The sequence below is a fragment of the Oncorhynchus nerka genome, linkage group LG6, assembly GCF_034236695.1.
Source record: "Oncorhynchus nerka isolate Pitt River linkage group LG6, Oner_Uvic_2.0, whole genome shotgun sequence".
In the NCBI taxonomy this organism is placed as follows: Eukaryota; Metazoa; Chordata; class Actinopteri; order Salmoniformes; family Salmonidae; genus Oncorhynchus; species Oncorhynchus nerka.
Genome location: NC_088401.1, coordinates 54,654,042 through 54,676,869, shown reverse-complemented (window position 1 = coordinate 54,676,869; position 22,828 = coordinate 54,654,042). Strand labels below are relative to the sequence as shown.

Genomic DNA, 22,828 nt, shown 5'->3' with positions numbered 1-22,828 from the left:
TCCTCGGGTGCCAGACATAGAAACACACAGTCTCTTTCGTATGCATCTCGGTCTCTCCCCCCCTCCCCCCAGTACACGGTGGTCCGGTGACTCCGTCTACGTTTTACGCTTGTCTCCGCCCATTCCTCGGTTTTGTCCAAATCGGGCTTTTTGCGTCGCCGGAGCTCCCGAAATCAAACCAACGTCATCACTTGGTAGAGGGAAGGGCTGACGTCAGAAAATAGCTTCCAAAGGGAGAGGGTATGAGCGGGAGGGGGAGCGGCAGAAGTAGAGAATTTCACCATTGCTAGCATTGAATCCCCCTCGTCCACCCTTCCCTCTAGCCCCCCTTCTCCCTACTACGTCGGTGTTGGCGCGTTGGGAGCCCCCCTTCATCACCGGAATCCCGGCCTATATAACTTACTCGAGAGCAGAGTCCCTCCACCAGATTTACGGGATCCGGACATCTGGGCGAGAGACGGCTACTACAGCCGCCGAATCACTCACACTCTGAACGGGGGAGATACATTCAACGGCTAGCCAGCAACCTTGCTGGACGCTGTGGCGGAACCGAAGAGGAAAAAATAACTGATAGGAGAAGGTCTGAAGCCTTACTCTGGAACGAGCTGAGATGAAAGTCCAATAGTACTACGACAAGGTTATTACTACTAGCCTATCTCTGACACCTCATCTTGAGGGAAAGATACCCAGACCTCATCTGACGCCACGGTCAATACTATTCCATTAAGTTACAATTTAAACTGCAGGGAATTTAGTCAATCACTATAACAGGCTACAATGTATCGATCAACGAAGGGAGCGTCAAAGGCTCGGAGGGACCAAATCAACGCGGAGATTCGGAACCTGAAGGACTTGCTTCCTATCTCCGATGCGGACAAGGCACGACTCTCATACCTACATATCATGTCCCTTGCCAGCATGTACACCAGGAAATCGGTTTTCTTCTCTCAAGGTAAGCCCCGATTTAGTTTATAATCGACAAGTTCAAACTCACTGTATAATCCATAGCCTACCTATACATAGCTACAAACATTTGTGAATGAAACATATACTGACAGACTTTTGCTTCAATCTGTTTGAGCTAGTGGCATGCTACCGTGAGCTTTATGTGTTGAATCAACAGGTGCCATATGTATTGTCGAAAGAGACAGTTTATGAACTTCATATCTACATGTGAATTATGTCATTTAGGAATACATATAATGGAACATTATTGTGTTTGGTTTGAAGTTCTTGGGTGAAAAACGCTTTTAGAGCCGTGTGTCGCTATCCAGTTCTGAAACGCTTCTATCGCTATCCATGGTACTGAAATCTAATGCGGTTGTTCTATAGCTATTGCTGGGAGCAGAACCGTTCCACTGGTGCTATGATGACATCCATTAGCTAGACAGAAACGATAATAGCTTTTTTTTTCATCATCTTTTGTTTTTAGAATCGGGATCTGCTGGCAGTCTCGAGGAAAGCGCGAGGTTCCTGTCTTTCCACGAGCTGTCAGAGCTGGTGCAGGAGCTACCTGGGTTTCTGCTCCTGTTGACCGGGGAAGGCAAGCTGCTCTACCTGTCAGACAGCGTCTCCGAGCACCTCGGCCACTCCATGGTGGGTCCACGGGAGACCATATAATGTTTCAATATTAAGCTCATAAGTTAATAAAAATGTAATGACAATATGTTTAATATGAACTCCTCTTTCAGGTGGATTTGGTTGCCCAGGGTGACAGTGTGTATGATATCATTGACCCTACTGACCACTTCATCATGAGAACCAACCTGGCCCCTCCTACGTCACCTGACACAGGTAAGACATGCCTCCATATTTCCAGTGGTACAGAACAGAGTTACCAATGGCTTGCATTTATTTCCCTCAGATCATTGTTGATACTCACAATCCCTCCTTGCCTCTTCTTTCCCTCAGATCGTCTATTCCGTTGTCGTTTCAACACTTCCAAGTCGGTGCGCAGGCTGAGTGCCGGGAACAAGCTGGTTCTGATCCGGGCGCGCTGCCTGTCCCCTCCCTCCTCCTCTTCCACCCCTAGCTCCTACTGGACATCCAACCCTGTTTGGATGTGCTTCTGTTCCCCTCTGGAGGCAGTCCCCACCCGCTTTGGCCCTGGGGGGGACCAAGTTCCTGCTCTTATCCCTCCTGCTGCTGAGAACAACTTCTTCCTAGCCTCGTTCCAGTCTCAACACAGCAGAGACATGAGGCTCCAGAATGCACAGGACAGGTGAGGTCACACCCACTAACAAGGCAGCGCCAACTGTTCCATTAGATCTTCTGAGTGATAATATAGTTCTGAAATATCATAAACTTACCATGTCTTCTCTCCATCTTCCCTGCAGTGTCAGTGTTTACCTAGGTCTCGATGTGTCAGCCCTGAGGTCTCGTTCCTGGTACAGCCTCCTCCACCCACAGGACCTGTCACACGCCTCTGCTCAGCACTGCAGCCTGTGTAAGTACCAATTCAGTGATACCACACAACCACCACACAATTACACTGTATCCACTTACACCCGATGTCTGATGTTGTTGTTCCCTCTTTGTTCCCCCACAGTGAGAGAAGGAGGAGAAGGTAGATCTGAGATGGTGGTACGGGTGGAGTCTGCAGACCAGTCCTGGGTCTGGCTTTACATGGTACTGCAGCTGGAGGCAGGAGACAGCCCCATCAGCAGCAACAACTACATACTTAGGTACTAGCTCTACCCTATGATAGATCATCATAACACATCGCCAAGAGATATAAAGGAGATGACTGATTGAAATAATCAGAAGGGAATCTTACTAACCATTTTCGTCTCTCACTCTTTCTGTTTCTCTCTCAGTGAAGCGGAGGGGTGGTCAGTGAGACAGCAGCTGAGCACAGAGCAGACCCAGCTGACCCTGGTACTGAGTACCAGTACCTCCCGCCAGGACAGCTTGAGCCTGTCCAGCCCAGACCAAGTCTTCACCCCCAGCAGCAGTGGCCTCTCAGCCCAGTCCTTTGACTTCAGCATGACTGTGTCGAGTGTGGGCTCCTCCGATGAGACAGGGGGTGCCACCACTGAACCCATGCAAGTGGAGGGTGACCCTCGCTCCAGTATTTCCTCTATTGAGGAGGAGAGCTTCTTCCAGCAGCAGCAGATGCCTGCCCCTGTCCAAAGCCCATCCGCTGCCTCCTCCCCCACCCCGGTTACCGTTGCCACGGTAGCAGATCTGGACTTCCTCACTCAGAACATTCTCTTGCCCCCTTCCTTCCAGCTTGAACCTCCGCTGCCTGCCCTTCCCCTGCCCCTCCCCCCAGCGCCCACCTCTCAGGAGCAGCAGACCAAAGAGTTTGTGTGCACGCCCCCCTACACACCCCAACTGGGCGGTGGCAGCTTCCTGTTCGGCGAACCCCTCTTTAGCTTCGACCCCACTGGCACCACCACACCCCCTCCCTCCACCACCACAGCTACAGCCACCACCTCCATTGCCACCTCCCTCTCCCCCTCCGCCCCACCCGCCCCACCCACCACAGCCTCCAGTCCTGCTCCCCCTCCTCCCTGTGCCTCACTGGCCCCTCCACCGACCTGTTCTTCCCTGCTGATCCCTGCAGTGGCTCTCTCTATGAGAAGCTACCCCCCACCCCTGACAGCCCTGGGGATGGGGACTGCACAGTGATGACCTTGCCTGAGGTTCGGGGACCCCTGTATGTAGATGTCCCTTTAGGGTCCCTTCACTACCCCCTCGACGGCCTCCTCACCCCAGAGGCCTCCCCCGGTAAACAGCCCTGTCTCTCTTTCTTCTCCCTGGAGAGAGAGAGGGAGAAGGAGAGAGCAGAGATCTCCCTCTTAGCTCAGCACATCAGCTCCTTAGCAGAGGGATTCTACCTGGATCCTCTCTTATCCAAGCTATCCCCTCCTTCCATGTCCCCCTCCTCCTCCCCTCCCTCCCCCTCCCTCTCCCCATCCATAGACACCGCTGGTGTTGACTCTAGCCACATGCTGGGAGAGTTTTACCCGGTTAAAGCGTGGAGAGGCCTGGACTTCCCCATATTCCATGATGATGAATCTCTGTTTGAAGAGAGCATCTTAGAAGCCCTTCTCCAGGACTTCTCCACCCCTCCGCCCCTCTCCCCCAACCCGCCCTCTCCCCCCAACCCAGTGTGCTGGCACTCACCCTCCCACTTTGAGGGGGTCAGCCACTTCTGTAGCGTCCAATCGGCGCACTGTAACCCCACGGCCGGGTGCGAGGCGACGTTGGCCGGCGAGTCCGGGGCGATGGCAGAAGTGGAGGGGCTGGTGGAGGAGCCTATGGAGATTGAGGTGGCGTCATCACCTCTGTCCTCCTGTTCCTCCATCCCAGCATCCCCTCCCCTGCGACTCACTGCCTCCCCCACCTCCGCCCCCTCCACGCCTGTCGACCACTCTACACCCGCCGTGCCTTGCGCTCAGTCCCTCCTGGAGGAGCTGGCCGCCCTGGAACCCATGTTTGGGGGAGGTGCCTCGATCGCCCCCGGCTTGGGTCAACAACCTGAGTTGTATCAACTCCAGTGTCACCAGCCGCCACAGTGCTTCCACAAAGGTGAGAATCATCCAGTTCACTTACCGTCTTTCTCTGTTTGAGAAATGAATTAAGATGTTTTAAACCTGAACATACCAGACTAATGTGCCCTTCCTCTTTGTCTCTTGTGTTTTTCAGATGGGAGTGGAAGTGTTCCCCCGTTCTAAATAAGTCTGTGACTTACTTCATTAAGTATGGCATATTGTCATATTTCGTGGAGCTATTTTACTGAAAAGTAAAAATGATTTAAGTGTATAAATATATACATAATGTATACTACTAAAGGACTTGAACTCCTACATGTCTACCGAGAACAAAGATTGACTTCATATTTTTGTTCATTTATTCAGTCCTGTATTTCTATTTCAACAAATGGTGCAACATTTACATAATGGTGCAATATATACATAATGGTGCAACATTTACCAACCGAATGGACCCACAACTGACTGAGTTTTGGGTCCATTTGGTGCCTCTCAGCTTTTCTGTAACATGAGCTTCAGATTGGATCAGACAGAGACGTAAACAAAACCTCTGACCTTGTAAAGCGCCGTTTAACTTCCAGACGCGCATTTGTATTCACTCGTAGTGAAAAACCTGTTGTGAACAAAAAAAAAGAACACATTCCTTGACATTTCAAAAGGGAAATGACTTAACAGCACTATTGCTTTGTAATGCAGCAACGCAAACCCAAATCACAAATGTGATGAAAGTCTGTTTACAAAAACTCTACTGACCTGGTACAACCGCTGACAGTAGCTGACAAAAGGGGATCCGATTTCCTCACTCACATCTTCAATATTTCGTTTCCACAGAGAGACACATAGTTCTACTCTGACCTTCTGGTAATCCTCTCTTGTCATGGCCTCTAAGGCCATGTCAAAATGTACAAATACCGTAGTCAAACTAAGCTAATACTTCAGACACTTTGAGCTTTGAGTTTGCAGGCTGCACATTTTAAAACATTTGACTTCATGTTATTTCTCCATTACAAACTTGTGTATCAATGTGATGTGCAAAGAAAATACAATACAAAACATATGAAGACAAGAGATCTTGGAATGTCCACAAGCAGGAACGCATGACAAAGGTTTTCCGGTATTTATGAAGTGTTGCCAAATGGAAATCGTCTGGAAGTTACTCAACAACTGTGTGTGGTTCTGTTGTGTACAGGACCAGCACATTGTACAATAGACTCTGAATGTGGGCTCTTTAGGTCACCGTTCTCTTGGGCTTGGCTTGAAGGGTAGCTATGCTGGATTTTCTTGCAGCATTAATATTTGCAATGCCGGCAGTTCATAGCGGCTCCTGTGTGCCTGGCATGGCCATGGCCTACTGAACTCTAACTGAACTCTTTCTCCATGTCCATTAACCAATGGACAGTCACATCATAGCTCGAATGGAGTTACGGTGTAGTGAGACACAACACGACTACGTGAATGACAATGTGATTCTTCTTTTTTGAGAGGGGTTGGAAGAAAAAAAAAATGGAAGTTTTGTTTTAAAAAATGACCTGAAAATAATGTGATGGGGTGCCATTTCTATTCAGTTCCTCCTAAGTGACACGGGTTGAGAATGGTACTATTCCCATGGTGTCAACATGCTAACGTAGAGTTGTCTACGGTCAAGTAAAGGATTGATTCCTACGTTCTAGCTATTAAATGCTAAGTTGAACATATGTGTAGGTATATTATTGTATGTGTTATATTGAAAACAATTATTGATGTTCAATGCATAAAGCATTATGTCTGTGGATATATGCACATGCCGTTTTTTTGAAGGGTTGTACACATTTGTACATTTGTATGAATACATCAGTCTGTACATAGACATTTCTATTGTTTAAGAGGGTCTATATACACATGGTGATATATTGAAGAATGGACATTGTGGATCAGTGTTCTTTTGTGTTGCTGATAAGTGTATTTGATTGTCAAACAAATGCATTTATATTAAAGTGCACTTAAAGCGGTTGGATCTCTGTCGTCCCTGTCAGTCCTCCTCATCCTCCTACCTACAATCATCATCCCTCCTTCCTCTCTCCTCGTTTCTTCCCCTGGAGCGAGCTCCGCTCAGCAACAGCACTGACGCACACACACGAGGAGACAGTGTCTCATACCATCTGACTCAGACTGACGCACACGCTCCACACCGAGGCTCTCACTCACACATGGCCTCCCACTTAAGCAGGCGTGCTTGCGCTGACGTTGAGACACCCACACAATAGGACCCCCCCCCCCCCTTTACAAATAGCAGCTGCCCACACTCACTCAATGTACCTGCTACACTGACAGCGCGCTGTGATGGTTTCAGACTCCATATATAGGCATTCCTGTCAGAGCTCTGATTCAAGCAGCCCCCCCTTTCCTCAGCCTCCAATTCAGATGGGAGAGAGCGAGCGAGCGTGACGGACAGTTATGAAGAAATAATGCTTCAGAACCTAATTATACAGCAGGTGGATAAATCATGTACTATCAATCACTGACTAGTACCCAGTGCAAGTACTGTGCTCTTCACATCATGGAGGGTACATTTGGGTAAAAATCATTAGATGACTGATGGGCATGGCAATGTTACAGTGTAAATGAATCCTGCCACCTCTCTCGTCTTCTTTGACATTTATTACCGTCACCCCCCAGGTACCTGAAACCTAATCTCAGCAGCAGAGCTGCAGGAACAGGGTACAAATAGGAGACCTTCAACACCGTAAAAACTAAACCTGGAGGGACAAAGCCCTGCCATACCATGCTGGTTCCTGCAGCCGAACATTTTGTTCCAGCACCATACCAGTCACTGCAGTGAGCCTCCTGGATGTGAGCACAGCAGAGACAATAGAGCAGTTCAGCTATCGCCTGTCATCTTGTGGCCAAGAAAATTAGTACACTTTTAAATACCTTGCAGCATTTGGTGAAGCCACATCAATAAGGGATTCTAGCCTTCACCTGGATTCACCTGGTCAGTCAGTCAAGGAAAGAGCAGGTGTTCTTAATGTTTGGTCAAGTACAGTAGTTTCCAGATCCATCCGTGTTCAAGGTGTCCTCTTCCTTCCTTGATATCCTCATCAAACGGTGTTAAGAGTACAACGCTGTGGTGGGAATGCAAATACATGGCTCCAGAAGCACAGCCAGAATGCCATTAGCCACACACACTCAGGTTTGACAGATGGCAAGTCAAAGAAGATGCAGGATTTTGTATAACAAATTCCTTTAATAAAACAGGTTGGTCTTGGTTTATCAAGAGAGGAGATGCATTCCTTAAATCAAATATTTAAACTCTGGAGGCAAAACATGAATCTTGCTGAGAAAACTGGCATAAATACAGTCATACACTTGAAATCATTCATAATAACAGACGTTTATTTCGCTTAGCAATACAGAGCAGAATGACAGTTATGACAGAATGTGTGTGTATGTGAGTGGTGTGTGTAGGTTACAGGGTCTGTATAAATACATCATTAGCATAGAGGGCGGCTCTCATTTCTTCTTCACTGACACTGCCTCGTCTGCAGCTGCTGCCTCCGCTCTCAACCTCTCCTCCTTCTCCTCCAGGAAAGTATTGTACTCCTCGGCCGATAAACTGCAGGTGGGATGAGAGGGAGGGAAGGAGAGAGGGATCAAAAGAGGGGAGGAAAAATGAAGTAGTCCTAACTGAATAATGGTGCGTCACAACAGAACCATAACAGTGCCAAATGATGACAATGACACTTATTTCCAGTCTATCAATGCATATGAGAGTACAATAGAGGACCAAAGTATGAGTCATAATACCCATAAAACCTAGCGGTCAAACAAGGAAATGGTTCCAATTCCCCCCACCATTCATCTCTCTCATAGGGGATTTTAAAAACATTTAAAAATAAGGGCTGTGTTTCATGTAGGCTTACCCTGGCATGATGTTTTGATAACCTGTAAAGCTCTTGGACAAGGCAACTTTTACCAATATATTTCGCCTGTATTTACCCCCCAAAAATGAAACGCAAATTAGCTGCTAATGTGGCCATCATAAAGAACTACAAATGCCATGATCTGAATGAGACTGCCGAATCGAGGCAAAGGTAAGAATCTCTGGATTAACTAATGTTATCTACACATTAGGAATTCATAAATTGGCTACATTTCCTTAAACGGACAAATCTGAAAACTGTCTTGTGCAAGTCTTAAATTGACACAATACATGTTAGCTAAGATGTCAGCTAGAGATGACGTGCAGGAGCTTGCAGGGATTTTTCTTGCATGATGATGCTAATTAGCATTTTCATATCAGAGTAAATAGAACCTTTATATACTGATAAAAGTCACCTTGTCCGACAGAGATTTACAGTTATCAACACGTCACGCTAAGGTAAGTCTACATGAAACACAGCCCTTATTTGAAGTGTTTCTAAAATTCCCTATGGGGAAAATTAATGGTGGGAAAATGATTGGAACCATTTACCTGTTTGACCACAAGGTTTTATGGGTATTATGACAACTCCACTGTGGGGCTCTATAGAGTATGACCCTATAGTTTTTCATTACTATGTATTGTACCAATATTATTCATGTGTGTGCGTCACAGTGCTTTAGAGCTGAATCACATTTATGACATCAATGACACTGGGCACTTTGAGAGAAGAGGGTCTTACTCGTTGACGATCTCAATGCCCAACGAGCGAGCCGAGCCGATGATGCTCTTGACGACAGTCTCTATAGAAGCGTTCTGCATCTTGAAGGCCTCGTCTTGGGCCTTGACCTGAGCAATCTCATACACCGCCCTTACAGACACCTTCCCTGCTATCTCATGGCCTAGAGATGGAGAAAGAGATGGAGTCCAGAATGGGAATAAGATGAAGAAACTGAGGGGAAACGATAAGACAAGAAACCAAGGGGAGCAGAGGGTGGAAGAAAGAAACGTTGGGGAGCAAAGGAGAGCCGAGTGTGGGGGGAACCAAGGAGAGATCGGAGAGAGGGAGTAGCTGGTGCAGACGGGGGAAATCCATAATTCTCTTTCTTCAGCCCACCACCTCTACCACTACATTCCTGCCTGTAATTGCCTGGCTTAAAGTTCCCCGTCGATCATAAATATATCATCAATCAAAGACATTCAATCTCAGCCCTAACGCCCTGTGGGAGACGTCGTCTGTCTGTCCGTCCCTCCCTCCGGTACAGGGCTAGTCTGGCCTCAGACAGACAGACATTTACAGCGATGGAGTAAACGGAAGAACAGAGTGGCACCAGTCAACAAGGTCCAAACCTTACCTGTTTTGCTGGCTCCTTTCTGGATGCCAGCCGCCTGCTTGAGGAAGTAGGACACTGTGGGTTGGCCAATCGTCAGGTCATACGTCCTGTCAGGCTGCAGGGAGGGGGAGAGATGGTGAGGGACAGAGTTTTAGATGCCTTTTAATCCATCAATCAAGCAAGGTGTGATCAAAAGAGGAATGGACGCTTTATGAAGTGGAAAGTTGCTCTCCCAACCTCGGTTCTGCATTACCTTGTCAATGGAATGATCTATCATTAGTGACTTCACATTGAAATGACACCATTTGTCCCCATCTATGAAATAGCCATTAGTTGGGACCCAATGATCCTGGCATGGATCCGGTAGACATTCAAGAATTACTCTTGATTTAGGGATGGTGACTTTGTAAAATAAGATTTGCTACTTCTTTCTTTTTGTTGAACAGGATGAGTCAGACGGGGAGAGAGAAATGAACACAAGACGGATCAAGGCTGCAAAGGTTCCAAACGCACTGTGGCATGCTAGGGAGTGACACATCCACAACACCAGCTAAACCAGGTCTGTCTGGGAGATCGCATTAGAGGGTGAAGCTCATCAATACATGTGTATGTATGTATATATATATACACTGCTCAAAAAAATTAAGGGAACACTAAAATAACACATCCTAGATCTGAATGAATGAAATATTCTTATTAAATACTTTTTTCTTTACATAGTTGAATGTGCTGACAACAAAATCACACAAAAATTAGCAATGGAAATCAAATGCATCAACCCATAGAGGTCGGGATTTGGAGTCACACTCAAAATTCAAGTGAAAAACCACACTACAGGCTGATCCATTTACATTACATTTAAGTCATTTAGCAGACGCTCTTATCCAGAGCGACTTACAAATTGGTGCATTCACCTTATGACATCCAGTGGAACAGCCACTTTACAATAGTGCATCTAAATCTTTTAAGGGGGGGGGGGGGGGGGGGGTGAGAAGGATTACTTTGTCCTATCCTAGGTATGGGGTTTTAGGTGTCTCCGGAAGGTGGTGATTGACTCCGCTGTCCTGGCGTCGTGAGGGAGTTTGTTCCACCATTGGGGGGCCAGAGCAGCGAACAGTTTTGACTGGGCTGAGCGGGAACTGTACTTCCTCAGTGGTAGGGAGGCGAGCAGGCCAGAGGTGGATGAACGCAGTGCCCTTGTTTGGGTGTAGGGCCTGATCAGAGCCTGGAGGTACTGAGGTGCCGTTCCCCTCACAGCTCCGTAGGCAAGCACCATGGTCTTGTAGCGGATGCGAGCTTCAACTGGAAGCCAGTGGAGAGAGCGGAGGAGCGGGGTGACGTGAGAGAACTTGGGAAGGTTGAACACCAGACGGGCTGCGGCGTTCTGGATGAGTTGTAGGGGTTTAATGGCACAGGCAGGGAGCCCAGCCAACAGCGAGTTGCAGTAATCCAGACGGGAGATGACAAGTGCCTGGATTAGGACCTGCGCCGCTTCCTGTGTGAGGCAGGGTCGTACTCTGCGGATGTTGTAGAGCATGAACCTACAGGAACGGGCCACCGCCTTGATGTTAGTTGAGAACGACAGGGTGTTGTCCAGGATCACGCCAAGGTTCTTAGCGCTCTGGGAGGAGGACACAGTGGAGTTGTCAACCGTGATGGCGAGATCATGGAACGGGCAGTCCTTCCCGGGAGGAAGAGCAGCTCCGTCTTGCCGAGGTTCAGCTTGAGGTGGTGATCCGTCATCCACACTGATATGTCTGCCAGACATGCAGAGATGCGATTCGCCACCTGGTCATCAGAAGGGGGAAAGGAGAAGATTAATTGTGTGTCGTCTGCATAGCAATGATAGGAGAGACCATGTGAGGTTATGACAGAGCCAAGTGACTTGGTGTATAGCGAGAATAGGAGAGGGCCTAGAACAGAGCCCTGGGGGACACCAGTGGTGAGAGCACGTGGTGAGGAGACGGATTCTCGCCACGCCACCTGGTAGGAGCGACCTGTCAGGTAGGACGCAATCCAAGCGTGGGCCGCGCCGGAGATGCCCAACTCGGAGAGGGTGGAGAGGAGGATCTGATGGTTCACAGAATCGAAGGCAGCCGATAGGTCTAGAAGGATGAGAGCAGAGGAGAGAGAGTTAGCTTTAGCAGTGCGGAGCGCCTCCGTGATACAGAGAAGAGCAGTCTCAGTTGAATGACTAGTCTTGAAACCTGACTGATTTGGATCAAGAAGGTCATTCTGAGAGAGATAGCGGGAGAGCTGGCCAAGGACGGCACGTTCAAGAGTTTTGGAGAGAAAAGAAAGAAGGGATACTGGTCTGTAGTTGTTGACATCGGAGGGATCGAGTGTAGGTTTTTCAGAAGGGGTGCAACTCTCGCTCTCTTGAAGACGGAAGGGACGTAACCAGCGGTCAGGGATGAGTTGATGAGCGAGGTGAGGTAAGGGAGAAGGTCTCCGGAAATGGTCTGGAGAAGAGAGGAGGGGATAGGGTCAAGCGGGCAGGTTGTTGGGCGGCCGGCCGTCACAAGACGCGAGATGTCATCTGGAGAGAGAGGGGAGAAAGAGGTCAGAGCACAGGGTAGGGCAGTGTGAGCAGAACCAGCGGTGTCGTTTGACTTAGCAAACGAGGATCGGATGTCGTCGACCTTCTTTTCAAAATGGTTGACGAAGTCATCTGCAGAGAGGGAGGAGGGGGAGGAGGAGGATTCAGGAGGGAGGAGAAGGTGGCAAAGAGCTTCCTAGGGTTAGAGGCAGATGCTTGGAATTTAGAGTGGTAGAAAGTGGCTTTAGCAGCAGAGACAGAAGAGGAAAATGTAGAGAGGAGGGAGTGAAAGGATGCCAGGTCCGCAGGGAGGCGAGTTTTCCTCCATTTCCGCTCGGCTGCCCGGAGCCCTGTTCTGTGAGCTTGCAATGAGTCGTCGAGCCACGGAGCGGGAGGGGAGGACCGAGCCGGCCTGGAGGATAGGGGACATAGAGAGTCAAAGGATGCAGAAAGGGAGGGAGAGGAGGGTTGAGGAGGCAGAATCAGGAGATAGGTTGGAGAAGGTTTGAGCAGAGGGAAGAGATGATAGGATGGAAGAGGAGAGAGTAGCGGGGGAGAGAGAGCGAAGGTTGGGACGGCGCGATACCATCCGAGTAGGGGCAGTGTGGGAAGTGTTGGATGAGAGCGAGAGGGAAAAGGATACAAGGTAGTGGTCGGAGACTTGGAGGGGAGTTGCAATGAGGTTAGTGGAAGAACAGCATCTAGTAAAGATGAGGTCGAGCGTATTGCCTGCCTTGTGAGTAGGGGGGAAGGTGAGAGGAGAGGTCAAAGAGGAGAGGAGTGGAAAGAAGGAGGCAGAGAGGAATGAGTCAAAGGTAGACGTGGGGAGGTTAAAGTCGCCCAGAACTGTGAGAGGTGAGCCGTCCTCAGGAAAGGAGCTTATCAAGGCATCAAGCTCATTGATGAACTCTCCGAGGGAACCTGGAGGGCGATAAATGATAAGGATGTTAAGCTTGAAAGGGCTGGTAACTGTGACAGCATGGAATTCAAAGGAGGCGATAGACAGATGGGTAAGGGGAGAAAGAGAGAATGACCACTTGGGAGAGATGAGGATCCCGGTGCCACCACCCCGCTGACCAGAAGCTCTCGGGGGTGTGCGAGAACACGTGGGCGGACGAAGAGAGAGCAGTAGGAGTAGCAGTGTTATCTGTGGTGATCCATGTTTCCGTCAGTGCCAAGAAGTCGAGGGACTGGAGGGAGGCATAGGCTGAGATGAACTCTGCCTTGTTGGCCGCAGATCGGCAGTTCCAGAGGCTACCGGAGACCTGGAACTCCACGTGGGTCGTGCGCGCTGGGACCACCAGATTAGGGTGGCCGCGGCCACGCGGTGTGGAGCGTTTGTATGGTCTGTGCAGAGAGGAGAGAACAGGGATAGACAGACACATAGTTGACAGGCTACAGAAGAGGCTACGCTAATGCAAAGGAGATTGGAATGACAAGTGGACTACACGTCTCGAATGTTCAGAAAGTTGAGCTTACGTAGCAAGAATCTTATTGACTAAAATGATTAAAATGATACAGTACTGCTGAAGTAGGCTAGCTGGCAGTGGCTGCGTTGTTGACTTTGTAGGCTAGCTGGCAGTGGCTGCGTTGTTGATTCAGGGGCTAGCTGGCTAGCTAGCAGTGTTGATTACGTTACGTTGCGTTAAAAGAACGACAATAGCTGATCCAACTTTGATGTATTGTCCTTAAAAACAAGTCCAAATGAGGCTCAGTAGTGTGTGTGGCCTCCACGTGCCTGTATGAACTCCCTACAACACCTGGGCATGCTCCTGATGAGGTGGCGGATGGTTTCCCGAGGGATCTCCTCCCAGACCTGGACTAAAGCATCCGCCAACTCCTGGACAGTCTATGGTGTAACGTGACGTTGGTGGATGGAGCGAGACATGATGTCCCAGATGTGTTCAATTGGATTCAGGTCTGGGGAACGGGCGGGCCAGTCCATAGCATCAATGCCTTCCTCTTGCAGGAACTGCTGACACACTCCAGCCACATGAGGTCTTGCATTAGGAGGAACCCAGGGCCAACCGCACCAGCATATGGTCTCACAAGGGGTCTGAGGATCTCATCTCGGTACCTAATGGCAGTCAGGCTACCTCTGGCGAGCACATGGAGGGCTGTGCGGCTCCCCAAAGAAATGCCACCCCACACCATGACTGACCCAACGCCAAACCGGTCATGCTGGAGGATGTTGCAGGCAGCAGAACGTTCTCCATGGCGTCTCCAGACAGTCACGTCTGTCACGTACTCAGTGTGAACCTGCTTTCATCTGTGAAGATCACAGGACACCAGTGGCGAATTTGCCAATGTTGGTGTTCTCTGGAAAATGCCAAACGTCCTGCACGGTGTTGGGCTGTAAGCACAACCCCCACCTGTGGACGCCGGGCCCTTATACCACCCTCATGGAGTCTGTTTCTGACCGTTTGAGCAGACACATGCACATTTGTGGCCTGCTGGAGGTCATTTTGCAGGACTCTTGCAGTGCTCCTCCTTGCACAAAGGCGGAGGTAGCGGTCCTGCTGCTGGGTTGTTGCCCTCCTACGGCCTCCCCCACGTCTCCTGATGTACTGGCCTGTCTCCTGGTAGCGCCTCCATGCTCTGGACACTACGCTGACAGACACAGCAAACCTTCTTGCCACAGCTCGCATTGATGTGCCATCCTGGATGAGCTGCACTACCTGAGCCACTTGTGTGGGTTGTAGACTCCGTCTCATGCTACCACTAGAGTGAAAGCACCGCCAGCATTCAAAAGTGACCAAAACATCAGCCAGGAAGCATAGGAACTGAGAAGTGGTCTGTGGTCACCACCTGCCGAACCACTCCTTTATTGGGGGTGTCTTGCTAATTGCCTATAATTTCCACCTGTTGTCTATTCCATTTGCACAACAGCACGTGAAATTTATTGTCAATCAGTGTTGCTTCCTAAGTGGACAGTTATATTTCACATAAGTGTGATTGACTTGAAGTTACATTAGTTGTTTAAGTGTTCCCTTTATTTTTTGAGCAGTATAATATATATATATATACTTTATATATATATATATATATATATATATATATATATAATATATACACACACACTACATGACCAAAAGTATGTGGACACCTGCTTGTAGAACATCTCATTCCAAAATCATGGGCATTACTATGGAGTTGGTCCCCCCTTTGATGCTATAACAGACTCCACTCTTCTGGAAGGCTTTCCACTAGATACTGGTCGGACCGCCAGATGGTGAAGCATGATTCATCACTCCAGAGAACACGTTTCCACTGCTCCAATGTCACTTGGCATTGCGCATGGTGATTTTAGGCTTGTGTGCTGCTCGCCATGGAAACCCATTTCATGAAGCTCCCGACAAACAGTTATTGTGCTGACGTTGCTTCCTGAGGCAGTTTGGAACTCGGTAGTGAGTGTTGCAACCGAGGACAGACGGCCCCGCTCTGTGAGCTTGTGTGGCTACCACGTCGCGGCTGATCCGTTGTTGCTTCTAGATGTTTTCACAATAACAGCACTTACAGCTCTCGCAGGGCAGAAATTTGACTGACTGACTAGTTGGAAAGGTGGCATCCTATGACGGTGCCACATTGAAAGTCACTGAGCTCTTCAGTAAGGCCATTCTACTGCCAATGTTTGTCTATGGCGATTGCATGGCTGTGTGCTTGATTTTATACACCTGTCAACAACGGGTGTGGCTGAAATAGCCAAATCCATTATTTTGAAGGGGTGTCCACATGCTTATGTATATATAGTGTATTATATGAAGCCAAACAAAGTGCATGAATGATAATTACTCTGTGGAGATTGACATGGCAAGGGAAATTCTACTGTACACAAAATGACATTTGTGTATTGAGGAGATGCTGGTAGTGACCAGCAGATGGAGCCCATGAGTAGCAAAAATGATTCTATCCTTTTATATGCTCTAAATTCTGTGCGACTTTTACATCCCCCTGGATACTGCTTAATGAATGCAAATGGAAAAGCATTCTTCAGTGTAACAGTATGAATAATGGAGATTCTTGGGTAATGTATGCAGCCAGTGAAATCAGGCAGGATCTCTGAAAGGGCAAGCTGTAGGGGGCAGGGGCGGGTACACTGAGTAGGTTGCAGGCCCTAAGTCTGGTATAAAGAAAAAAAACTTTAAAATAAAACACACCTTAACGTGGATCTTGATGGGCAGAGGGATTCCTTCCTTGAGCTCTTTGGTCTTGTCGTTGAAGTCCTTGCAGAACTGGCCGATGGGGATGCCCTTCTGATGGAGACAGCAGGAGAGAATACAGTGAAGACAGACCGAGACGGGCGAACATTTTTTAAAATGGATGAGGTGTCTGGAGCCGCAAACATCCATCAGAGTGTCACTTACGGTAGATGCAGCGAGCTGCTGGAATACCAATGACTAGCCTGGGTCTGTCAATCAATCACAGGGCTTCTCAGAGCGGGCTGAGTGTATGAGCACGCATGGCTGCCCCGGGGAGTGAGAGCATCTGCAAGTGTGGTTGAGTCATTGTTTCTGTAGTTTTTGTGGGGGTGGTTGTTTTTGTGTTGGTTGTGTACTCAACTGTGTGTGTGTATGTCAGGGTATGACAGAATGCATGTGCTTGGCCGGTGCCTGGGAGACCATGTGATAAATGAGCCTCCTGTTTCCAGTGCCTGCCAGGCAAACAGAGAAAGCGAAATGGATGGGTGACATTAAGTCGACGAGCACCCCCACTCCCTCTCCTAGCCTAGCTCCACACTCTCCTAGCCTAGCTCCACACTCTCCTAGCCTAGCTCCACACTCTCCTAGCCTAGCTCCACACTCTCCTAGCCTAGCTCCACACTCTCCTAGCCTAGCTCCACACTCTCCTAGCCTACCTCCACACTCTCCTAGCCTAGCTCCACACTCAAACACAGCACAATAAGCCATTCCTCAGAGTTGCATTGGGAGGCAATGAATATAAAGCAATCTAATTACTGCTGCTGAAATGTAAACTGACCACCCGCCATCCTTATCCTAGGGCAACACACAAGCTCTGATTGAAATGTTCATTTCAGAGTATGCGAGGAACGAGAAAAACAGATTTTTACAGTTGAATGGAGCTTATGTGCTGCCGTGATGGACCGTGTTGAACACTGCCTGCAGATCTTAAATGTCTCGAATGAAAAGCCATTCATCCCAGCAGACATTCTTCAATGACAGGAGGAGTATGACCTTTATTTGGGACTAAAGGAGCAGAAAAAAACTATTTTTAGCGTCACTCCATTAAAAAGAAAATTACATTCAAAAACTCCTGTGTGAATTGATCTGTCAATCCATCCAATCAATATTACTGCCTCTATGCATTTTCTCTCAGTCTTTAATAAAAACCCAACCTGAATGAAGTCACAACTTTCTCACGGCTGATATTGTTTCAGAGCAGATGAGGCACATTTGAATTATATCTCTCATGAAATGAAACCATAAAGTCCCTGGAGCCTCTCCCTCTGATTTGATTAAGAGGAATCCCATGTCAACCTCACTGCCATCTATTGCCCCCCCTATAAAAAAAACAGAGCTAAACAAACAAATGGGGAGGAAGGAAGGATGGAGAGAAAATGTCTAATTAAATATGGATTACTATAAAAGGTTGGGATATTGGGGAGCAAGTCGAAGCAAGGCGCTGCCTCACACAGATCCGGACTCCCCTTTCTTCTGTTCTCCCCCAGCAGATAATGATCCGTCACAGACTCCACGGCCAAGGAACAATGACATGAAAATCCACACAGACTAGCAGGGAGTAGAGGAGATGGGTCTAATGTGGTTATAAAGTGCTTAAGCACAGACAGAGGGACATTCACCGAGTCAGACAGACAGATAAGCATTTCTGCTTAAGCTCGACACAGAGGATGACATGAAAGGGTCACAGACCGGCAGAGATGCTGTCCCATGGTGTTAGCAACATACTAAGGGGAGAGAGAGAGAGTGAGAGATACAGAGAGACAGAAAACCTGAGTCTTTGCCTTCACTATGGTGAATCACTAAAACATTACAGAAATACACCACGGAAAAAGAAAGAACAGCACGTCAGAAATCAGCTCAATGTAATTGAAGAATCCATAGACTCTAACCACTTCTGGGAAAATTAGAAAACACAGAACAAACAACAAAAGAGTTATCTATCCAAAATGGAGAGGTATGGATAAACCACTTCTCCAATCTGTTTGGCCCTATAACAAAGAACAAAAACATATGACTAAATACAAATCTTAGAATCAAGTATAAAATACTACCAGAACCCACTGGATTCTCCAAATACATTGAATGAACTACAGGACAAAATACAAACCCTCCAACCCCAAAAGGCCTGTGGTGTTGATGGTATCCTCAATGAAATGATACAGACAACAAATTCCAATTGGCTATACTTAAACATCATCCTTAGCTCTGGCATCTTCACCAATATTTGGAACCAAGGACTGATCACCCCAATCCACAAAAGTAGAGATAAATTTGACCCCAATAACTACCGTGGGATATGTGTCAACAGCAACCTCGGGAAAATCCTCTGCATTATCATTAACAGCAGACTGGTACATTTCCTCAGTGAAAACAATGTACTGAGCAAAATGTCAAATTGTCTTTTTACCAAATTACTATACGACAGACCACGTATTCACCCTGCACACCCTAATTGACAAACAATCAAACCAAAACAACGGCAAAGTCTTCTCATGCTTTGTTGATTTCAAAAAAGCCTTTGACTCAATTTGGCATGAGGGTCTGCTATACAAATTGATGGAAAGTGGTGTTGGGGAAAAACATACGACATAAAATCCATGTACATAAACAAGTGTGCGCTTAAAATAGGCAAAAAACACATTTCTTTCCACAGGTTCGTGGGGTGAGACGGATGCAGCTTAAGCCCCACCCACTTCAACATATATATCAATGAATTGGCGAGGGCACTAGAACAGTCCGCAGCACCCGGCCTCACCCTACTAGAATCTGAAGTCAACTATCAACTGTTTGATCTGGTGCTTCTGTCCCCAACCAAGGAGGGCCTAAAGCAGCACCTTGATCTTCTGCACAGATTCTGCCAGACCTGGGCCCTGACAGTAAATCTCAGCAAGACAAAAATAATGGTGTCCCAAAAAACGTCCAGTTGCCAGGACCAAAAAAAGTCAGCAAAAAAAGAAACATCCTCTCACTGTCAACTACATTTATTTTCATGTGTAAATATTTGTATGAACATAAAACAAGATTCAACAACTGAGACATAAACTGAACAAGTTCCACAGACATGTGACTACAGGAATGGTATAATCAAAAGTAAATCAGTATCTGGTGTGACCACCAGCTGCATTAAGTACTGCAGTGCATCTCCTCCTCATGGACAGCACCAGATTTGCCAGTTCTTGATGTGAGATGTTACCCTACTCTTCCATCAAGGCACCTGCAAGTTCCCGGACATGTCTGGGGGAATGGCCCTAGCCCTCACCCTCCGATCCAACAGGTCCCAGACGTGAGATCTGGGCTTTCGCTGGCCATGGCAGAACACTGACATTCCTGTCTTGCAGGAAATCACGCACAGAACAAGCAGTATGGCTAGTGGCATTGCCATGCTGAAGAGTCATGTCAGGATGAGCCTGCAGGAAGGGTACCACATGATGAGGAGGATGTCTTCCCTGTAACACACAGCGTTGAGATTGCCTGCAATGACAACAAGCTCAGCCCGATGATGCTGTGACACACCACCCCAGACCATGATGGACTCTCCACCACCAAATCGATCCCGCTCCAGAGTACAGGCCTCGGTGTAACGCTCATTTCTTTGACGATACACACAAATTCGACCATCGCCCCTGGTGAGACAAAACCGTGACTCGTCAGTGAAGAGCACATTTTGCCAGTCCTGTCTGGTCCAGCGACGGTGGGTTTGTGCCCATAGGCAACATTGTTGCGGTGATGTCTGGTGAGGACCTGCCTTACAACAGGCCTATATGCCCTTAGTCCAGCCTCTCTCTCTCTCAGCACAGATGGAGGGATTGTGCGTTCCTGGTGTAACTCAGGCAGTTGTTACCATCCTGTACATGTCCCGCAGGTGTGATGTTCCGATGTACCGATCCTGTACAGGTGTTGTTACACGTGGTCTTGCCACTGCAAGGACGATCAGCTGTATGTCCTGTCTTGCTGTAGTGCTGTCTTAGGCGTCTCACAGTACGGACATTGCAATTTATTGCCCTGGCCACATCTGTAGTCCTCATGCCTCCTTGCAGCATGCCTAAGGCACGTTCACACAGATGAGCAGGGACCCTGGGCATCTTTCTTTTGGTGTTTTTCCAGTCAGCAGAAAGGCCTCTTTAGTGTCCTAAGTTTTCATAACTGTGACCTTAATTGCCTACCATCTAAGATGTTAGTGTCTTAACGACCGTTCCACAGGTGCATGTTCATTAATTGTTTATGGTTCATAGAACAAGCATGGGAAACAGTGTTTAAACCCTTTACAATGAAGATCTATTTGGATTTTTACAAATTATCTGTGAAAGACAGGGTCATAAACATTTCTTTTTTTGCTGCATTTACAAATTCCATCTAGACACCGTTGCACTAGAGCACACAAAAAACGACACATACCGTGGCCTAAACATCAGCCCCACAGGTAACTTCCACAAAGCTGTGAACGATCTGAGAGACAAGGCAAGAAGGGCATTCTATGCCATCAAAAGGAACATAAAATTCAACATTCCAATTAGGATCTGGCTAAAAATACTTGAATCAGTTATAGAACTCATATTGTTGTGCCCTTTATTGTTGTGAGGTCTGGGGTTCGCTCACCAACCAAGAATTCACAAAATGGGTTAAACACCAAATTGAGACTCTGCATGCAGAATTCCGCAAAAATGTCTTGTGTACAATGTAAAACACCAAATAATGCATGCAGAGAAGATTTAGGCCGATACCCGCTAATTATCAAAATCCAAAAAAGAAACGTTAAATTCTACAACCACCGAAAAGTAAGCGATTCCCAAATCGTCTCTTACAAAGCCATCACCTACAGAGATTAACCTAGAGAAGAGTTCCCTAAGCAAGCTGGCTCTGGTGCTCTGTTCAAACACACCCCACAGAGCCCCAAGGACAGCAGCACAATTACACCCAACCAAATCATGAGAAAACAAAAAGATAAATTACTTGACACACAGAAAAAAAAAAGAGAAATGAAACACACAGGGAATAAAAAACTAAACAAACTAGAATGCTATTTGGCCCTAAACAGAGAATACTTATTTTCCACCATAATTTGCAAATAAATTCATTAAATATCCTACAATTTTTTCATCTCTCATTTTGTCTGTCATAGTGTAAGTGTACCTATGATGAAAATTACAGGCCTCTCTCATCTTTTTAAGTGGGAGAACTTGCACAATTGGTGGCTGACTAAATACTTTTTTGCCCCACTGTATGTGTAATTCTGTGTGATTAGTTAGGTATTTAGTAAATAAATGATTAAACCCAATTTTTTATTGCTGATTCGTGCAGATAACCAAGAATTTACAACTTTCAGATGAGACTGAATTAAGATGACGATTAATATTGACTGCTATTGATGTAAAATATTACAAGGTCTTTAAGGGTTTATTTGGAAGATAACAGCTCTATAAATATTATTTTGTGGTGCCCGACTAGTTAATTACATGAACATGATTAGCTCAATCAGGTAATATTAATTACGGATAAATTATTTTATAGAAAAGCATGTCATATCACTTAATCCGGCATAGCCAAAGACACGACAGAAGTTTACATGCACATTAGTCAAATACATTTAAACTCAGGTTCAAAACTCCTGACATTTAATCCTAGTAAAAATTCCATCTCAGGTCAGTTAGGATCAGCACTTTATTTTAAGAATGTGAAATGTCAGAATAATAGTAGAGAGAATGGATTATTTCAGCTTTTATTTCTTTCAAACACATTCCCTGTGCGTCAGAAGTTTACATATTCTCAATTAGTATTTGGCAGCATTGCCTTTAAATTGTTTAACTTTGGGTCAAACATTTCTGGTAGCCTTCCACTAGCTTCCCACAATAAGTTTGGTGAATTTTGACCCATTCCTCCTGACAGAGCTGGTGTAACTGAGTCAGGTTTGTAGACCTCCTTGCTCACACACACTTTTTCAGTTCTGTCCACAAATCTTCTATAGGACGACTGAGGTCAGGGCTTTGTGATGGCTACTCCAATACCTTGACTTTGTTGTCCTTAAGTCATTTTACTTTGTAAGTATGCTTGGGGTCATTGTCCATTTAAAAGACCCATTTGCGACCAAGCTTCAACTTCCTGACTGATGTCTTGAGATGTTGCTTCAATATATCCACATAATAATTTTCCGCCATCTATTTTGTGAAGTGCACCAGTCCCTCCTGCAACAAAGCACCCCAACAATTTGATGCTGCCACCCCCGTGCTTCACGGTGGGGTTGGTGTTCTTCGGCTTGAAAGCCTCCCCTTTTTTGCCCCAAATATAACAATGGTCATTATGGACAAAAATTTGTATATATTTTTGTTTCATCAGACCACAGGACATTTCTCCAAAAAGTATGA

At 47.0% G+C, this 22,828-nt stretch overlaps 2 protein-coding genes across 3 annotated transcripts in view; one reads left to right on the top strand and one right to left on the bottom strand.

Moving 5' to 3' along the window:
• Positions 1–777: 777 nt before the first annotated feature.
• On the top strand, positions 778–4,682 carry LOC115131159 (neuronal PAS domain-containing protein 4A-like). Its single transcript, XM_029662755.2, is given in 9 exon segments — positions 778–952; positions 1,433–1,596; positions 1,692–1,794; positions 1,912–2,221; positions 2,337–2,446; positions 2,549–2,684; positions 2,817–3,508; positions 3,511–4,536; positions 4,654–4,682. Coding segments are annotated over 9 exon segments (2,745 nt in total).
• A 3,168-nt stretch (positions 4,683–7,850) lies between these two features.
• Positions 7,851–22,828, bottom strand: part of mrpl11 (mitochondrial ribosomal protein L11) — a 63,071-nt gene continuing 48,093 nt past the window's right edge. The window contains exons 3-6 of one of the 2 annotated variants that reach the window (XM_029662006.2): positions 16,428–16,523; positions 9,753–9,846; positions 9,140–9,299; positions 7,851–8,091 (exon numbers count right to left, since the gene is read on the bottom strand). In XM_029662006.2, the coding sequence (XP_029517866.1) occupies positions 7,989–8,091; positions 9,140–9,299; positions 9,753–9,846; positions 16,428–16,523 (453 nt within the window). In that variant the 3' untranslated portion in view covers positions 7,851–7,988. The remainder of the gene's footprint in view (positions 8,092–9,139; positions 9,300–9,752; positions 9,847–16,427; positions 16,524–22,828) is intronic. The other variant, XM_029662007.2, reaches the window with a different exon arrangement.